The 18,660-nt window shown below is 40.7% G+C and overlaps 3 protein-coding genes across 4 annotated transcripts; 2 read left to right on the top strand and 1 right to left on the bottom strand.

Moving 5' to 3' along the window:
• The first annotated feature begins 1,928 nt into the window (after window positions 1-1,928).
• On the top strand, window positions 1,929-9,162 carry ppm1ba (protein phosphatase, Mg2+/Mn2+ dependent, 1Ba). 2 transcript variants are annotated; one of them, XM_072436458.1, is made up of 7 exons: window positions 1,929-2,315; window positions 3,904-4,794; window positions 5,110-5,227; window positions 5,756-5,870; window positions 5,982-6,039; window positions 6,803-6,819; window positions 7,345-9,162. In XM_072436458.1, coding segments are annotated over exons 2-7 (1,173 nt in total). In that variant the 5' UTR covers window positions 1,929-2,315; window positions 3,904-3,930; the 3' UTR covers window positions 7,346-9,162. The 2 variants fall into 2 exon arrangements, with proteins under 2 accessions (XP_072292559.1, XP_072292558.1); XM_072436457.1 differs by lacking the exon at window positions 6,803-6,819.
• Window positions 9,163-9,815: 653 nt separating this feature from the next.
• On the top strand, window positions 9,816-14,057 carry slc3a1 (solute carrier family 3 member 1). The gene is made up of 10 exons (XM_072436569.1): window positions 9,816-10,248; window positions 10,335-10,514; window positions 10,588-10,733; window positions 10,817-10,942; window positions 11,016-11,135; window positions 12,213-12,337; window positions 12,449-12,650; window positions 12,820-13,002; window positions 13,082-13,207; window positions 13,281-14,057. Exons 1-10 carry the CDS (start codon window positions 9,873-9,875, stop codon window positions 13,710-13,712), a joined length of 2,016 nt encoding a protein of 671 aa, XP_072292670.1. The 5' UTR covers window positions 9,816-9,872; the 3' UTR covers window positions 13,713-14,057.
• prepl (prolyl endopeptidase like) lies at window positions 12,777-18,554 on the bottom strand. Its single transcript, XM_072436568.1, has 15 exons — window positions 18,411-18,554; window positions 17,779-17,892; window positions 17,625-17,691; window positions 17,375-17,537; window positions 17,203-17,291; window positions 16,995-17,118; window positions 16,709-16,925; window positions 16,444-16,635; window positions 16,167-16,379; window positions 15,893-16,068; window positions 15,602-15,818; window positions 15,391-15,540; window positions 15,188-15,314; window positions 13,953-14,041; window positions 12,777-13,875 (listed from the first exon to the last, which is right to left on the bottom strand). The coding sequence occupies exons 1-15, from the start codon at window positions 18,507-18,509 to the stop codon at window positions 13,801-13,803; spliced, it is 2,112 nt and encodes a 703-aa protein (XP_072292669.1). The 5' UTR covers window positions 18,510-18,554; the 3' UTR covers window positions 12,777-13,800.
• Window positions 18,555-18,660: the final 106 nt, after the last annotated feature.

Genomic DNA, 18,660 nt, shown 5'->3' with positions numbered 1-18,660 from the left:
ACTGCGGGGGGGGGGGTGCCCCCTCTGGATTTTTAAAAAAAATGTTGCGCCCCCTTCTATGTATCCAAACACTATTTTGGAATTGACAAATAAATCTAACGAAAGGAGAAAATCGAAAGCAAGGTGTTACGTATTCTAGCAAGTCAGGGGTATCACCTCTGGATAGACAGAACAGGCTAGAATATCGAATGCCAAATGTTTATTGTTTGTTATTATTACTATTGTTTTTTTGCCATTTGTTTGTTTGTTTTTATTCTTGTTATGCACTTTGCACTCTTGTTCTTGCGATAAATAAAGTAGCATTTTCCTGTAGAACTGGTCAATTTTTTTGGGGGGGGCGGGGGCGCCAGGGGAGTAGCTTGCCTAGGGCACCAAATGTGCTGGGACCGGCCCTGCGTGGCGGCTGAGCTGAGGGGCTATAAGCAAGCCCACACCAGCCCGCTGCCTCTCCCCGCGGGCAACACCAGAGAAGTGGAGCGTCCAGCCCCTCTCAAGAAAATGGGTTCCAGAGCCCAAACTGTGCGTGGAGATGAGGCCGACTATATCTAGTAGATACTGCTCAACCTCCCGCACAAGTTCAGGCTCTTTACCCCCCAGCGAGGTGACATTCCATGTCCCCAGAGTTAGTCTCTGTGTCCGGAGATCTGGTTGTCGAGGCCCCTGCCATCGACTGCTGCCCAGATCTCCCTGCACTGGCCCCTTATGGATCTTCCTGCAGGTGGTGGGCCCACTGGAGGGCGGCCCCACGTCGCTCTTTTGGGCTGTGCCCGGCCGGGCCCCGTGGGGAAAGACCCGGCCACCAGGCGCTCACCGACGAGCACCCATCCCAGGCCTGGCTCCAGGATGGGGCACCGGTGACGCCAATCCGGGCGACGTAACTGGCCTTGATTTTCTTGTCATCATAAGGGACTTCTTAACCGCTCTTTGTCTGACCCGTCACCTAGGACCTGTTTGCCTTGGGAGACCCTACCAGGGGCTTAAAGCCCCCGACAATATAGCTCCTGGGATCATTCGGGCGCTCAAACCCCTCCACCACGTTAAGGTGTCGGTTCAAGGAGGGGATATATATATATATATATATATATATATATATATATATATATATATATATATATGTTATATATACATATGTATATAAAAACAAAAACAATTGAAGTTCTTTGTTTCAATTGTTTTTGTTTTTTTTAATAATTAGCGGTAAACTTAAAGGGCCTCTGCTCTGCTATGTTTTAATCTAGTTTCCTCATCAAATATAAAAGGAAATTATATATATATATATCCCTAAATGTGGTAGAGAATGACCGAGCCAACATCTGTAGGACTTCCAGATACAGACTGACAGAATGGGAATGGAAAACCAGCCAGACATTGAGGTGGTGCTGGTTAAACTGCAGAGGAAAGCCATTGTGGTTGACGTGGAAATACCAAGTGGCAATACCAAGTGGCAATACCAAGTGATGGCAACACCAGGAAAAATCAACATGAGGCTCAGAGAGGAGCTGTAAAAGGCGAAAGTGGTGCCCGTGGTCATCTGAGCACTCAGGGCAGTGACCCCCAAATTGGAGGAGTGGCTACAACAGATCCCTGCGAAAACATCAGGCATCTCAATCTAGTAGAGTGCAGTGCTAGGAACCGTAAAGATACTGCACAGAACCCTCGAACTCCCTGGCCTGGTAGAGGCCCAAGCTTGGAAAAAGGCAGCACAAGACATAAATATAATGTACCCATTGAGGTTAGGTTTGTTCTTTTAAACACATGTGTATGTATTTCTGATCTCCAGCTCATGTTCTCCAAACACATTGCAAATTGGGAGATCATTTTGAGTGACACACAAATTAACAAATCAGGTCTGGGTATGTGACTGCTTCTGTCCAATCACAAGCAGGTGCGAGGAGATCGTCCCGCCCGCTAGCTGGGTGTTCCAAAAGAACGTCATCTCATACATTAGCTTTAGCCCAAATTAGCTAGCTGTTAGGTTAGGTGTGAAAATCACAGATATTCCTCTTTCAGCAGCCGTTTTATTTCATGAGTAACAGATCGGATAAGGACTAAGTAAACGAGGGTCATGGGACTTTAATATACAACATGTACATTAAACCTTTATTCCAGAGCAGAGGGATGCTGAAAGGAGAACTATTTGTGTGAAATGCTAGCTAGCTTTATAAATGCTAGCTAACGTTAACTAGCAAGGGCCGAGAAGCGAAAGTGGCTAACATAAATATTTGCCAAGCTTTTCGACACCATTCATTGGTCTTCAATTAACATACGTGTGGCTGGAGCCGTAAAAAGACGCGTTGATAGAGTTTACGAGCAAAGTAAGTACATTAATTTGCTAATAACCGCTAACAGTGGCAGCTAACGACGCCGTTTAGTTTGCTTCATTTCAGGTTAACGGAACGGTGTGTCAACCTAGTGTTCAGTCACATTAGTTACACGTGCCAAAGTCTTTGGTTTACTCGACTTATTCTAGTCAACAACGCGTTTGGTCTTTGTTTCAAACTGTGAAATTGTTTGGATTGTCTCGTATCACAGTTTCTTCTGGCTTCATAGTTAACAGTAGCTTGTTTGTATATAAATGTTAGGCATTAAGAGCACGTTGATAGATTACGTTGTACAGTGCAGTAACTTAACATTTATGAAAAGAGATTGGCCTCTAAAGATATTTTCAGATGTTTCATGCAACAGGTGCAACTCAAGTCCATAACAACGCTACAGCTTTGAGCATAAAACAATTTGGAACACCCGATGAAGCACAGTATTGTAGCCCAAGTGTTCACTGATGCGAGTGTACTTGTTTTTGGTGCATTGTTAATGACTCTTATATTTTTCGAGAAACTGCAGCTTTCACTGGTGTAATCCAGCCTCCTGTGCTCATAGTCAAAGCCCCATTAGGTGGCTGGAAATGGGGCCAAGAGGATCCTCCACTTTGTCATCCTCTTATAAAGAGCTGCATGCGGTGTTTATTGGAGAGTTTTAGACTAAAGTGCCCAAGCAAATAAACATTATGGAAGCAGGTTTACTTAATTTAAATGTACTGTATGCATGTTACTTGGAATCAAATAAAAGTGTGCTGCACTAGGTTGTCCAATTCGTGGTCGACCTTTAGTCTTGCCTAGTAACCTCTTTACTCCTCTGACGCCAGTCCGCTGAGGATGGCTTTGAGTTTTTGCTCCAGGAAATTGATGAGCTGCAATGATAAATCATCATACAAAACATAATACCCTTCATTACTGTCCATCTGGCTCACAGTGCACTATATTCCGTAAGCAGGGGCTATGCTGATGATTTTTTGCATTGTCCGTTAGTACATTTTAATGCTCTTTCCGATATTTTCTGTGAAGCATTCTTCTGACAAACTCTTACTGTGGTGGTTAGTCTAATCTGTGTGATAAGCTGCCTAACAATGAATCAAGTAGAAGATCAAATACTTGGAACAAAGTTACACAATTGTATTAATTGTAGAACTCTGACAGTGTAAACAAATAGATTAACAAGAGTATCAGGAGGTTCCGCCTGGTGGCCAGGGTTTACACAGCTCAGAGTAGGATGAATATCTGAGTTCTCAGACCAGGTTTGTAGATTGAGAATGACTTTTAAATGAAAGTCAGAATGTCTTGTTTTTTCAAAACGATGTCCAGATGACTACACAAATATTTTTTTTACTAGTAGTCACACTATTATATCCACTCTTTGTAATGTTGGGGTTAAGATCTGGACTCTGCGGTGGCCAAATCCATGTGTGAGCCAGATTAATCCTGACATTGTCATCTGTGTATATGCCCGTGTGCCATCAGGAAAGGAACCATATAATTAACCAGTTTCTTTGGACACCTAACATTGTTGACTTTTGCAGCTGTTTCATATCTAAACATTAAGGAAATGTCCTCTCTTTGTCACTTACAGATTGTGTAAGTCTTTGGAGGCAGAGACATGGGTGCATTCCTGGACAGACCCAGGACACAGAAGCACAACTCTCATGGGGAGGGCAACGGCCTGCGCTATGGGCTCAGCTCCATGCAGGGCTGGAGAGTGGAGATGGAGGATGCCCACACTGCTGTTCTGGGTCTTCCCTCCCCTAGTATGAAGGACTGGTCTTTTTTTGCCGTTTATGATGGCCATGCTGGCTCCAAAGTGGCAACCTACTGCTCCAAACATCTCTTGGAGCACATCATCTGTGCCAGCTTTGGGCAGCAGAGTGAGGGCTCTGGCAATGAACCCGCAGCACTGGTGCTGCCCTCAGTGGAGGCTGTGAAGGCTGGGATCAGGACTGGCTTCCTCAAGATTGATGAACATATGAGGAGTTTTTCAGATCTGAGAAATGGTATGGACCGGAGCGGTTCCACAGCTGTGGGCATTCTCATCTCACCAGATAATTTCTTCTTTGTAAACTGTGGGGATTCACGAGCTGTTCTTTATCGCAATTCTAATGTGTGCTTTTCAACGCTTGACCACAAGCCTGGCAACCCTCGAGAAAAAGAGCGCATCCAGAACGCAGGGGGCACAGTTATGATCCAGAGGGTGAATGGCTCGTTGGCAGTATCCAGAGCTTTAGGGGACTATGACTACAAGAATGTGGATGGGAAGGGCCCCACAGAGCAGTTAGTCAGCCCTGAACCAGAAGTATTTGAAATGTTGCGGGCCCCAGAGCAGGACCAGTTTGTGATCTTGGCATGTGATGGCATCTGGGATGTTATGTCCAATGAGGACCTGTGCGTTTTTGTCAAATCCAGACTTGAGGTGACCAGTGATCTGGAACGAGTGTGCAATGAAGTGGTGGATACTTGCCTTCACCTGGTATGTACACATTGTTGTTTAAATTAAATCTATTTTAATTTATATAAAATCCCAGTTTACGGTCTGTTCAAACGCTTTGGGGGTGACAAAACACTCTTTTTGTTGAAAGAAAATATAATAATTAATAAGTAATTTTCAGTCTGTCTACATCAAGGCAGCTGTAGCTACAATATTGGCGTACCACCACCAAGTGTGGGATGAATAAATTAAACGTGAATTGGAATTTGTAAAGCAACTTTCAGCAACTGGGAAAGCTCTGAATAAGAGCAATACTGTACATTATTCATTTCTGATAAAATATTTTTTTTTCCTTAGGGAAGTCGAGACAACATGAGTGTGGTGTTGGTGTGTTTGCCAAATGCCCCTAAAGTCTCAGATGAAGCTGTGAAGAAAGATGCAGATCTCAACCAGTACTTGGAGTCTCAAGTTGAAGGTACAAACAAAGTTAGTAGTGGCGGGATATAGTTTCAAAAGCTTCTACCGTTCATCAGACCAAACTATATTAATGGATCGCCTCTTTGTGGTTTGGGGATATATATAACTTTCCTCTAGACTTGACCTTGTGTTCATCTATTTTATAACATGCCACTTCAGTTCTCCCGTTAAAACAGAACAGAACAGCGTTTCAGTGTTCCGTGTAAAAAAAAAAATCAGGTCATGATGACCTGATTTTCTTCCATGGAAAATGCTTTGCACCAGCTGCGCCACTACATAGGGCTAACATGTTGGATAATGTTAACATATCATGCCTTTGTATATTTTAAGAGTGCCCTGGGAGTGTTTGAGTCTGTTCTTTTGGAGTAATATGTCCTTTGACCCCTTATGACTTTGTATCATTCTGGGGGGAAACACTAACTCAAAGCAACACTATATAATTTTTACAGATGGTTTCTTGGGTTTTGACACTTTCTAATGATCCTCTTGGAGCATCAGAACTGAGTGGTTTAAAATATTTTGACAGAGATGATGTCCCCGCCAGGGGAGGATGGCTATCCTGACTTGGCAACAGTGATGAGGAACCTCTCCGCGGACAACAACATGCCTCCTCTGCCCCCAGGAGGAGGCCTTGCCAGCAAGTAAGTTAAGCTCATTATCTTCTGTATCGGAGTTACGTTCATGCACACATGAAATTCATTGGAGCATATTATCTGATTATTAAAAATAATTCATTAATGTATGTTTTGTAGGCATGGTGTTATTGAAGCCGTATACAACAGTATGAACCCATACAGGGAGGAAGACGGGGTGAGCCTTTATTTATCTACTGCATTCATTTTCAACCAGTGTGCCGAGGAACACTAGTGTGCCTTGAGGTTTTGCCCGGTTGTGCCTTGAAAAAAAATCCAATTTGACTTAACAGATTCACACATGAATATAATTGAAGAATTTACCATTTTCGAGTGTCCTGAGCAAAATTCTAAAAAAAATAAAAAGCAAAACCATCAAACTACACTTGCTTAATTATGTATCACTATTGGTATAATTTTAGTAGGTAGTGTGCCACAGAATTTTTTCAACCAAAAAGGGTTGAAAAACACAATCTACTGTATGCTAAAATGTCTATTTAAATTTGCTAGCGTCGCAGTATTAGACAGACATGTTCTAAAGGACACATTGTCATACAACAATTCAACAATCTTCTTTGTTGTAAGTGAAGTTGACAACGTACTGTTATCATTTGTAAGGTGCTTGAAACATATCTTGCCACTGATTTCCACCACAACATTGTGGTCTACAACACAGTGACATCTACAGTTGTGGTGCTGGTGTGCCCCTGATACACTGATGTTGCTATGGCTTGTTGAGACACTATGGGCAGATTTCCTTTAATGAATAGATTAATCATTTTTTCCAAAAAAAAACAGACAAATACAAATTTGAAGTGGATCATGGGAATGCTATTGGCACATGTCAGTGTTGTTTGTTGGATAATAGTAAAAGTATTCAGCACATTATCATATATTGATAAGGGATGTCTAACTGTGTGTTCAACCTCTAATTAACGCAGCCCTCCTGTTTCATTTGGTAAGTGAGAGCATATATAAGTGTTGTTCCTATCCTCATTAATAACACAGACAACCACACACAGTGCCCCCCCCCTTCACCACATACTGTACTCCTCCTGTCTCCCCCATCAGTCCTGTTCCCTGCTCTGGTCTAGTCTCGAGCATGTAGATTCTAAGGTGTGTATCCATGGGTCAGATGAGGACAAGTGGTTGTTTCTTCTCCTGTCTGTTGTTCAGCACATCACTTGCACACAGACACGCATGCACTGGTCCTGCTCGCATGCAGTTCTCCCAAGTGCACGCACCTCTACAGCAGCCTGTTTGTGTTGAGCCCCTCGGAAAGACCAGGGAAGTAGAAATTGGCTCATACAGAAGGATATACTACGAGCATAACTGTTACCAGACTTTTGTCTCAAGTGTTTTGTTTTTGTTGTTTTTAGGCGGTGGTCAGTACAGCATAAAGAGGACCTCAATGTAACACTGTAAACTATGCACTTAATAACACATCTGTTACTCTTCCCTTCTCCTTGTGTTTATTTTTCAGATGGGAGCTGATATGGACTACCAGTTGTAGCTGTCCAGCACAAAGCACCATTTAACCAAAAAAAAAAATAGGACCACTTTTCTCAAGATCACATCAAGGCCACACACAGGAGTACACTATTTAACTATGTGATTAAAAACATAAAAATCCCTGTTTTTGACAAACAACATCCGATGATGAGCACAATTTGACCTGTTCAGTTGGTTGACACAAGAGCAGCCCTGCTCCGCACACATGGTTGTCCTTTGGTGCCTTGTTCAAAAGAAGGAAGCACATTTAATCTCATTTGTCCATCTCATAATGAACCTGTCACTGTTGAACACTGAAGACACTGAACTGTTGACTCGCACATGGCAGACGTGACATACCGGTAAATTCAACTCTTGAGTGCTATTGTCCATTCCAGTCAAGTTTTTGGTACATGTGGCGGTAATATAATCTGCCCTTCAGAGTATGTTACAAAACTACGACTACTACTTTCCATTTTAAATCTTCCACAAACCTACTCCGTATCTTGCCAATATAGAACAGTTCCTATTCAAGTGTTATGTTCATTGCACGTTCCTCAACTCTCACTTAGAGAATCTTACATTTCGCCCTTTCTTTCTAAATACTTTATACTCATTGTGTCAGCTGTCAGAATCATAAGCTGTTGAAGCTGCTGATATTGTAGACAAAATAGACACATACACACTATATATTATTTTTTAGTTTGAAGTCCCACTTAATGGCATTCATAATTCTAATGTGTGTGTGCTGTGGTTTTGCACAACTGTGGTTTTATGTGTTTTGAAATTAAAGAACTGACAAAATGCACACATTTCACACAGTGGTATGTTCCAAAGAGTTTGGGGTTTGCCTCAACCTCCCCTTTCCCGCTGCTTGGTACAGGCGTACACAATCCTTTCAATTACTACATGCCTTTATTAGCCCTGAAATGTATTATAGGTGTGACGGGAATGGCTTTTATTTTATTTATAGAAAACCTATGTCAGTGTAGTGACTTGTTAAGGACACATTTGAAAAGAATCAGAACTCCTACTACACTAATGAGTGTCATAGGAAACTGAAGGAAAAGCCTGATTCACTCTAAGCTTTAAGCTTTGCCTTAATTAAAATGCATTGATCTAACCATTAAGTACATCGTTAATGTATTAAGTCAGTTTTATGTATCCCAAACAACACTTTATTAAGTAATCATTCAATAGAAACTACTGGGTTCCTTGTGAAGTTGCAGCATGGACCGAAAATTGGTTTATTAGATCACTGCTGGTTTTGTGGTACATTCGTCATAGTGCCATATAAGAAACAGGTACTTGAATTTGTAGTTATTTTGCATTTACAATATTTTATGGGGATGATTTTGTGTGTGTCTGGGTTTGGATTAATTGTAAAAGTACATGTTGTGAGAATGATTGTGCTATTGTTTATGGAGTACATAATTTCAGTGTGGCCAAAACTGACAATGACTAAACAATGTTGTTACCCAAACAGTTTGCTGATCTAAAATATTTCTTAATTTATGACGTTTAATTTGAAAATGTCTCAAATGACTTTGATAATCTTAATCAAATGCACTGAGCACTGGCTATTATATCATTAAGCTAAACACTGGGTTAAGAAGGACGGACTGATAAGGGTGTTAAGATACATGTTTATTTTAGATTTAAATTCACCCTTATTTACACTGCATGGACGGAATAGAAGCAGCACTACTTCCCTAGTCATTTAATGGCATCAAAAAGCTCTTTTGATCTTTTTGTTTCAGAAAATATTGTACTTGATTATTGTTCTGATGGAATTAAACTTTGACTCAAATACTTTGTCACGCCATTTTTTTTTATTTAGCTTTTGTAAAGAGTAGCCACAGTGAACCAGTCGGACTGTTATTTGAGATTGTTATGCCTGATGCAATGCCCTTTGTCACAGCCACACTTTCCTACCTGGGCAGTAGTATAGTGTGGAAATGTAGATTGTGCAATTGTGTGAGGGAAACTAAAATAGTAGAGTTGGAGTTTATTCACTTGTAGGAGGAGAGATAAGAAAACCGCTCTGTGGGGCAGTGAAACATTAGAATTCAGTGGTAGGATGCACTATGAAAGGTTGGTTTTTGATAAGATAAGTACACATTGAAACACTGAACATTTGTGTTCAAATTAAAAGCTGAGCATGCTGTGTTTGTATGGAAGTGACTACACAATTTAAGATAAGATAAGCTTTTATTTTTCCCACGAGGGGGTATTTTTATCTTTAAAAGCAAGACTTTGCCAGTGATTTGGAAACACTATTCCATGAACATAGTCTTTGGGGACAAGCAACAACCAAGTCTAATCTTGACTTGCTCCCTCTGAACTCTCCAGTTTCCCACATTCCACAAGTGGCAGCGCTGAGCGTGAGCTGGGCAGGGCCTGTGCAGGAGAACTCTGACCCGCTCAGAGCAGATAGATTACTCAAGTCTCTCCAGAGTCCTTCACATAGACACTGCTGCGGGTCTTATCCACACACTTGTTGCTGTGTCATACCTCAGCATGGAGCAAGGGAGCAGAAACCCAGCATTTGACGAAAATGAGGAGGAAGGCCCAGTTGTACAAGTCACTAAATTCGACTCGGAAGAGAAATGCGATTCTGTGAAGCTGGACACAGACGAGTACAACCAGATCGCTCCATATGCCGGGATGCCTAAAGAGGTGCTGCTGCTGTATTCCTCCCAGGCCAGGTACAAGGTGACCAGAGAGGTCTTGTTCTGGCTGACCGTGGCCTGCACCTTGGCGCTGGTGGCTCTGACCATCACCGTCATTGCCCTGTCTCCACGCTGCCTCAGCTGGTGGCAGATGTCTCCAGTCTACCAGATCTACCCGCGCTCCTTCAAAGACTCTGATGGTGATGGGGTTGGCGATCTCAAAGGTAAGACAAAGAAAGCGACGGATGTTGTATTGCGCTGTATTTACGGAACCAAATGCCCCTGTACTTTCAATGCATTTGTCAACAAGGTATTATTGAGCAACTGGATCACTTCCAATACCTCAACATTAAAGCTATTTGGGTCAGTCCCATCTATCGTTCGCCAATGAAGGATTTCGGATATGACGTGGAAGATTTCCGTGCCATTGACCCTCTGTTCGGAACCATGGTGGACTTTGAAGAACTGCTGGCTGAGATGCACAAGAGAGGTGTGACAAAAAACAAACAAACAATTGTTATCATTTTACAGATATCCAATTATGCATGCACGTTTCCTTTTAGATTTGAAACTGATCATGGACTTCATTCCAAACCACACCAGTGATAAGCATCGCTGGTTTAACCTCAGCCGATCAGGTGACCCACATTACAGAGATTACTACGTCTGGACTGACTGCAATGCATCCAACCCAAAGCCCAATAACTGGGTGAGTCGTCTCATCTGGGCCTTTTGTCCCTGCTTCTGCTGTGATTGATTTATATTCTTTCAGTACTGTCTTTTCTATGTTAGGTGAGTATTTTTGGAAACTCATCATGGTCCTTTGATGAAGTTCGAGGACAGTGCTACTATCACCAGTTTCTTAAGGAGCAACCAGACTTGAATCTCCGAAACCCAAACGTTCGAAAAGAAATAAGTGTGAGTGTACAGACTGACACCTTTGAGAACGATATACTAGACGTTTGAGGTTTGTGTGTCCATATTTCTTCAGGACCTGATTCACTTCTGGCTGGGGAAGGGCGTGGATGGCTTCAGGATGGATGCTGTCAAGCACATTTTTGAGGCTGAACATTTGAGAAATGAGCCACAAGTGGATCCTAAGAAACCACCTGTGAGTAAACTTGTGCAGTACATTTTCACCTGGAAAATATTTAACACCATTACAATGTTGTGTACAAGACGATGTTAACGATCTTAGTGGTGTATCAACGTTTTACATCATTGTCAGAGCACTGGACTCAAAGTTCAATCTTGTTATTGCTGTAGGAATGTTTCAGGAACAATCTTAAACAGTAAATATAGAGAATCTGCCTGAGATTTTATGAGGTCCCCATGCAAAAGATATAAAGATATGATTTGACTTAATTGCTATGGTCATGCAGGGCAATTGCCATCATTTTACAGCTGTTTTATTTGTTGTATAATAACTATGGGTCAAACTCTCAGTCCATGTATCATTTACTTGTGCCGGGTCAAGGTAGAATGTTAGTAAAATATCCTCTACACAAAAGTACTCACAGTCCTGTCTAATAGCTTAATAGGTTTTGGATAGGTTAAATCAAAATATTGAACATAATTAAAACTAAAATGACTGCAAAAAGAACTGACTAAAAACAAAAACATCTTCCAAACAAGGTTTAAATTTCTGCGCTTTTCTGGTGAATTTCTGGTCCACTCATGTTTTGTGCAATGAAGAACATTTACAGGAGCGTTTTAGTGCATTCCTGATGCATTGTTAAAATATTGTCTGAATATTGTTACTAAAATCTTCTTTTTTGTCATTATCATCCACCCTTAAATGGACGTTTATATACGAGAAGCAGTTATCTGTAATAATTAACAGTGCAGTAAAGGTGTTCTGTGACTTTTGTAGCACAGAGGGTTAACTTAAGTCTTTATATGACTCTTTGGCTAAATCATTTACTGTGGAAGGTTTCGTTTAAGGGCATTTCATCCCAATCCTTAGAGTAGCCAACAGAAGAGTTTTAAATTGTACTAGATTACAAAAGAGATTCCTGTAATTTCTCCAAAGACTATGATATTTAAAGGGCTGATGTTGAATTAAAATAGTGTCAATGGGTCATGTTTCCTCTACAAAAAAATAGACCATTATTTTACATGTATTGATTTTTTTCCTTCTCCCCATATGCAGTGACACATGCTTTTGTGTATCTCATACTCTTCTCAGGAGGAAATAAACACAGAGTGGGATCTGTACCATGACTACACCACCACTCAGATAGGTTTACATGACCTGCTGAGAGAGTGGAGGGCTGACATGGACATCTACAGCCGAGAGCCTGGAAGATACCGGTATGCGCCATAACTCGTTAACTACATTGCTTTGTATAGAAGTCGTTTGTTCTCCATGATTTCCTCCATAACTGTTGGAGAGCAGTAATTATAAATCTCTATTAATTCTAGGTTCATGGCCATTGAGTCATACGATTACCATGAAGTGGAAAAGACTATGATGTACTACAGCACCCCACTGGTTAAAGAGAGCGACTTCCCCTTTAACTTTTACATGCTGGATTTGCCCCAGAACACCAGTGGCCTGTGGGCTAAACACCTTGTTGACCTGTGGATGTCCAACATGCCAAAAGGGGAATGGGCGAACTGGGTGGTGAGCCTTATTTCATTTATCATGTTACATTGAGTTATCTCTGCACAGTCTGGCTTCCCACAATGCAAAACCCTAAATGTACAGATGAACCAACAATGCTGCCAATAAGCCAAATATGAGAACGTACTGAAAGCAATTACTGTTTTTAATTATTCATTACTCATTTTAGGTTGGAAATCATGACAGGCCTCGCATGGCGTCCAGTGCAGGCTTGGCCTATGTTCGTACCATCAACATGATGCTGCTAACGTTACCAGGGACACTAACTACCTATTATGGTGAGGAGCTTGGTATGCAAAACATCAATATCACACAAGATCAGGTACAGGATCCTGCTGGCAGATACAACGTGGTAAGTACATAAATGTGTATACTTTAAATATATAGATAATACATTATTGGATCATTTTGTGTTTAATATATTTTAATAGAGCCTCAGTCGAGATCCCCAGAGGTCCCCAATGCAGTGGAGTAATGACACAAATGCTGGTTTCAATTTCCAAAGCAACCTTACATGGCTGCCAGTACATCCAGACTACAAAACAGTCAATGTTGAGGTACAAAGATCTCTTTAGTAACAAGTACTATGAACTTAATTTGATGACAAGAATCTGCCTTTTTTGTCCTTAGGCTCAGAAGAAAGATGAGGGTTCTGTTCTGGCTCAATATCGTTATTTAAATATCCTTCGTGAGTCTGAGCTGCCTCTTCACCGGGGTTGGTTCTGCTACATTCACACAGACGCCAGTGTCTTCTCCTATCTCCGAGAGCTGGATGGCCTCAACAGGGCATTTTTAGTGGTCCTCAACTTTGGTAAAGAATCTGCTGTCACAGATCTCTCATCTATAATGGAGTTACCGAGCCAGCTCAATGTTTTGATGAGCACAGTGCAGATGAATAATGGTAAAAGCATGCCAACGTCGCAAATCAAGACTGAAGCAGGCGAGGGTTTGTTGATTCAGTTCTCCAGCAGCCGTAAATTTAACCTCAACAACCAAGAGCAGTGCTATGTTGCAGAGAAGGCTTGTTATCTAGGGGCCATGGACATCCTATACAAATGTTAATTAAAAAAAAAATCTTGTAAATGTCACTGTTTGGCATCCAAGTACAACAACATACTGTATTATTTATTGTGGTTGACATTGCTCTGCACTATCTCTTTTTCTTGCGTGAATGACGAGGGTCTAGCCCAAGCTCTGCATAGAGAAATGCAAGCTCAAGTGCGTCCTGGAAAATAAAGAGATTATTTGCATCTTGTGCTCCATTTATATGTCCATACAATATACCGTACATGTAGTTCTTACCTCATTCACCATCAAGTCAAAGTCTTCTTGTCCATGATGATTTGCTCCTGGTTGGATGTTCAGAACAACATTTGGCTTATGTTCACATTCTGAAACAAAAGACAACACATGCACAGGTCAGACAGCAATATAGACAGCTGCTTAGTATTGCTCATCTGTTAACGTTATGACTGTCTGTTAAAGGTTCATGCTAGATAGTAAGCTCTGGAGGGACAGTCTGCTGTGATTGGTCATTTGAAGGGTGGAATTTTACAAACAGGGTTGTAATTTAAATTAAGAAATTGGTTAAGTTCAGGAATAGGATTACAGTTAAATTTATGGTTGGGAAAATGGTTTAGGTAAGTTGAAGAGTGCCTGGATTCTACTTAGTGCTACTTAGATATCCACTTTAAAAAACACAAGTTTCCTTGCTTGCAAAACTCAACCACAGTCACAATACAAGTGCATTTCTTAGTTTAACAGTCGGAAGCCTAATACCACTGATCAGTGTAAACAAAAGGAAATTATAAGACCTCTTACTGCTTGAATAATAAAAAAAATCATCTTGATATGTTGTACTACCTACACTTTTTCATTGGCCAGTTGAGAAAAATCTTTGCCTTTTATTTTTACTCAACATCGCTTCCATCAGATAGTTCACGCTTCATCTCAATCCCTCTATATGATCTCCCGCCTGTCTCAGTGGTGCTGGCTGTTTCACAAGTCTGGTCTTGACCTTGACAGCTCCCAGTCTGCTCTGTCTAATCTCTCGCTGTGATACATTATCTCTTTGCCATGCTAATAGGCTCGCCCACGCGCCTCGCATGTCTATGCCATCAGCACTTTTATCAAAGACTCTGGAGAACAGACAGGAAGATAAAAGAGACATATACACATACGTAGGCCCTTAAGATAACCAGCGAATATGCAGTTAGAACAATAAGAATGATGATGATGTGGGGGATTTGTAAAGGAGGTCAAAATTAGAAGTGAGAGGGTAAAAGAGCCTGGTTATATTAGTTCAAAACATGCGTTTTTCATCATAAGTTTCAGCAAAGCCCAGGGTGACTGCAGTTATACTTTTCCAATTACCAATTTGTTTCAATTTGTATTGATATTGACTACTACCGGAGAGGAAAATTCATATTAGTCTAGTTTGTATTTCCTATTTTAAATGGGTGTACTTGAAAACAGAAAAGTATCACAAAGTAATTGACCATACAATTCTCCTAAGCTTCAGAAGGATCCGCATTTACCTGATCCTGGATTCAATGAAAGATAGGAATCAATAGCCTTTTGTAGCTTCTCAGCATATTTCACAATGCCACTCAATGGCACTCTGGAATCAGCATTGTAGGCTGTTAGCAGCATGGATGGATACATCTGTGCAAATAAATATACACCTGAGCATTAATGTTCAACATTTGAGAATGTTGTAATTTAATTGAATTATCTATACTTGTGGAGTAATGTTGTGAAGAGGACAGTAATTGGCAATGATACGTTTGTGTGAAGGATTTTCAACAGGATCGCCCCATTCTTCTCTGTCCTCAATGGTCAGGGGCAGACTAGAATCCTCCATTGTTCCCAGCACATCCAAAAAGGGTGCCTTAGGAAAAAAATGACAGTATAATAAGTATATAATAATGATAAAGATGCATTGGTCCTACCTTGAGTGTGACAGCTTTAATCAAATGCGGGTATAAATTACAGAGCGCCCCCACTGGAACGGCTCCAGCGCTGAAGGCAGTTAGTGCGGTGAGTGAGGATGAGGAGACTCCAGAAGAGAAGAGATGTTCGAGACACGCCACAAGGTCTTCCACGCTTTTCTGTTTGCCCTCAACACAAGCCTGTCTGTGCCAAGAGAGACCGTGCTCTCCTCCACCCCTAGCAATCATTCAAAATCCATCCATTTATTACAGCACTAGGAGCAAAGAAAAGGAAAGACAGACTATCTGTACCTGATGTGACAGTATGCCAGAGCCCAGCCCAGCTTCAACAAAAGTCTTTTTTTAGGACAAAACTCCATATTAGGATCCCTGCCATAAGATCCATAAACATGAACAAGCAATGGTACTTTCCCTAAAGCCTTCAAATGTGCCGCATGGAACACTGTGATTGGCACCAATGTATCATCCTGCAAGAAAATCGCATTTTGAGGGTCATTGGAGGGTGTTAAGACTTTACAAACAGTATACTACACGTACACTGAATATTCAATTTAACGGCACCAACTTTGCTGGTAGCCTTCAGGCGTGAGGTCATAAAGCTATTGAGTTGATCAGTGGAGCTTTTATTGTCTTCAGCACCTAAAATCAAGCTTTCTTCTGGGAGCAGGCAGAAACGCATTGGTGGGTGAACCGGAGATGAGATCAAAAACTCCAAAGTATTGGTTTTGTCTGCTACACCTGCTTTCTTAGTCTCAAAAGTACTGACCCAAGATGGTAGCTTTGGGGAAAAAATGTTTAAATAGTCAAAAGTAGTTAAAAACAAGTGGAAAATGTAATATTACCTTCATAAAGTAGAGTGCATCTGGATGTTTCAGTGGCATTACAGAAAGACCAATCTGACAAGATGGTGTCCTTATAGTTAACACACAAAAGTCTCCAACGACTTCCATGTCTTTTATAGAAAATCCAGGAGGAGGAAAATACAGAGACAGCCATGAACCAACTGATGGCTCCGACAATGAGGTTTGAATCACCTAAACACAGGCTTTGTTGAAAAAAAAGGAACTTATAAATAAAATGCATGTACCAGAAAATTATTGTATTTACCTGATATTCCTGCCCAGGCCCAGTATTGGCAAGAACAATGAGCGAGCCTTTCCAATGCTCAATGTGATACAAAAGATCCGGCACGCGACTTTGAATCAGGAACGGTTCACCACTTGGGTTGTCTTTGTCAATGACTAGCACTTCTGAGCTGCTTTTGCTGTTGCAGTTAATGGTGAGTAGTTTTTGATCTCGGGTGAGTGCTACCTCCACAAATACACTGCAACATTAAGTCATAGTAATGCAAAAGCATAGAAATACGATATTGATAAAGTACTTATTTTCTTACTCAAGCCTTTGCTCTTCAAATACTGATGTAATCTTTCTATTTTTAGTTAAGTTGAGGCAAAATACTGTACTACTTCGCAGACCCTCAAGAGTTGTGTAATACAAGACATCATCTGCGGCCCACTCTAACACACAAAGAAATGCATAACATAAAAACATTTTCCCCCACAAATGTCAAAATCTGTCTTGTGTCCAGTAGAGAATCTTACCAAAGCTGAAAACTTTATCCAGTGTATGTATAATATGAGGCTGAACAAGTGAAGGTAAAGTCTCATGTCCAAGATTTATAATTACGCATCTAAAAAAGCAGAAAATACAATCTGCCTCTAATCGCTGTTCAAAGCAAAATATAATATTATGAATAGAATAAAAGATTTTCACCTCTGCTCTTCATTGTGATACTTTTTAAGGGTCACAGCAAGATGTTTTTCCTGCGGAGATAAACGTATTCTCTGAATATCCCACTGCGCATGTGTTTTTTGCTCTGATCGATCCTTTTCTATAAAACTATCAAGATCTAGCACTTGCTCTGGCAACGGATTTGCTGTAATAATAATAAAAAAAGGGATTACTCAGAAATTCTATTTAAAATTGGGGTCAAAGGTATTAAATGATTGGTGTATATGTTCACCCTTTCTTTGATCAAGTCTGTAGATGCCATTTTTATCAATAAAATAAACATGATGAAGACCGCACACCTGTGAAGAGAAAAATAGACAAAGAATTGTAGCTATACTTACTGTAAAGGCTCAAAGCTGATACAGTTGATGTTGATACTTACGTACCATTGAATAATTAGGTACAGCAGAGAAGTTAAGACATGTTGCTCTCACTCTCCTTTTGAAATACCTCTGCAAGTCTCTGTAACATTCCAATCCAGACGTGGGGCAACAAGTGTTCTGATGGTAATATTAAATAATAATAATAATAAAAACTAACATGCACACACTCATTTAAAACAACAGTATGTAACTTTCTGGAAGTGGCAAATCACCAGCACATATTAAAACTATTCCTCTGAAGGTTTTCCATGGAGATATAGTCAAAGAAAGTGCATTTCCATGGAAACAAGCAGGTGTAAGCTCATCCAGGTCAATTCCGAGTCAGGTTTGTGGGACTACAAGTAGGCTCCAAAGAATTTATTACAATTTAAACAACCAAAACGAAAATAAATAAATAAATAAATAACATGCTTTCTACCTATTTTGGATAAAAAGGTTGTGCTTGGGCTTGAAATAAAATTAATTTAGATTTATATGAGTTGATTTATAAATTGTATAGTTGGTCCTTCCTTTGGCTCTTTTAAAAACTTCCATGTTTTTTAAGGGATGTTAGTAGAGCCATGATGCTAACACTCTGTGATAGTAGCATGGATCTATTGGTGAGTAGTCGCATCCGAAACCAATTACTTACTTACCGAGGCGTAACATCTTGGGACAACCAGTCGTTTGAAAAGTAAACGTTTCAGAAAAATACATCTCTTAAGTGTATATAAATAGCTATGGGAGGTGTTCATCACCGCCACGAGTATTTAAAGTCTTAAATTAACTGTGTTGTTTGAAAAGACCGAAAAGACATGCCGCATCTGTACTTCCTGTGAAAGCAAACTCCGGACTCAAGACAAAGGCAGTCGAAGTCAGAGTCACTCAGGGTGGATCGTGGAGCCG

This window comes from Eucyclogobius newberryi, unplaced genomic scaffold, assembly GCF_026437365.1.
Source record: "Eucyclogobius newberryi isolate DKJ021-1_F unplaced genomic scaffold, fEucNew1.0.hap1 SCAF_8, whole genome shotgun sequence".
NCBI lineage: Eukaryota > Metazoa > Chordata > Actinopteri > Gobiiformes > Gobiidae > Eucyclogobius > Eucyclogobius newberryi.
This window is presented reverse-complemented; position numbering and strand designations above follow the sequence as displayed.

Excerpts from the sequence above, each read along its gene's own strand:
- prepl (XM_072436568.1), bottom strand. The coding sequence starts at position 18,509 with ATGAACACCTCCCATAGCTATTTATATACACTTAAGAGATGTATTTTT. Across the intron at positions 17,538-17,624 it reads CAGACTTGATCAAAGAAAGG|CAAATCCGTTGCCAGAGCAA; the intron begins GTGAACATATAC and ends TTATTATTACAG. Across the intron at positions 16,926-16,994 it reads TTTGAAGAGCAAAGGCTTGA|TGTATTTGTGGAGGTAGCAC; the intron begins GTAAGAAAATAA and ends TTAATGTTGCAG.
- ppm1ba (XM_072436457.1), top strand. The coding sequence starts at position 3,931 with ATGGGTGCATTCCTGGACAGACCCAGGACACAGAAGCACAACTCTCAT. Across the intron at positions 5,871-5,981 it reads GGAGGAGGCCTTGCCAGCAA|GCATGGTGTTATTGAAGCCG; the intron begins GTAAGTTAAGCT and ends TATGTTTTGTAG. Across the intron at positions 6,040-7,344 it reads CATACAGGGAGGAAGACGGG|ATGGGAGCTGATATGGACTA; the intron begins GTGAGCCTTTAT and ends TTTATTTTTCAG.
- slc3a1 (XM_072436569.1), top strand. The coding sequence starts at position 9,873 with ATGGAGCAAGGGAGCAGAAACCCAGCATTTGACGAAAATGAGGAGGAA. Across the intron at positions 10,249-10,334 it reads TGGGGTTGGCGATCTCAAAG|GTATTATTGAGCAACTGGAT; the intron begins GTAAGACAAAGA and ends TTTGTCAACAAG. Across the intron at positions 13,003-13,081 it reads CTGCTGGCAGATACAACGTG|AGCCTCAGTCGAGATCCCCA; the intron begins GTAAGTACATAA and ends ATATTTTAATAG.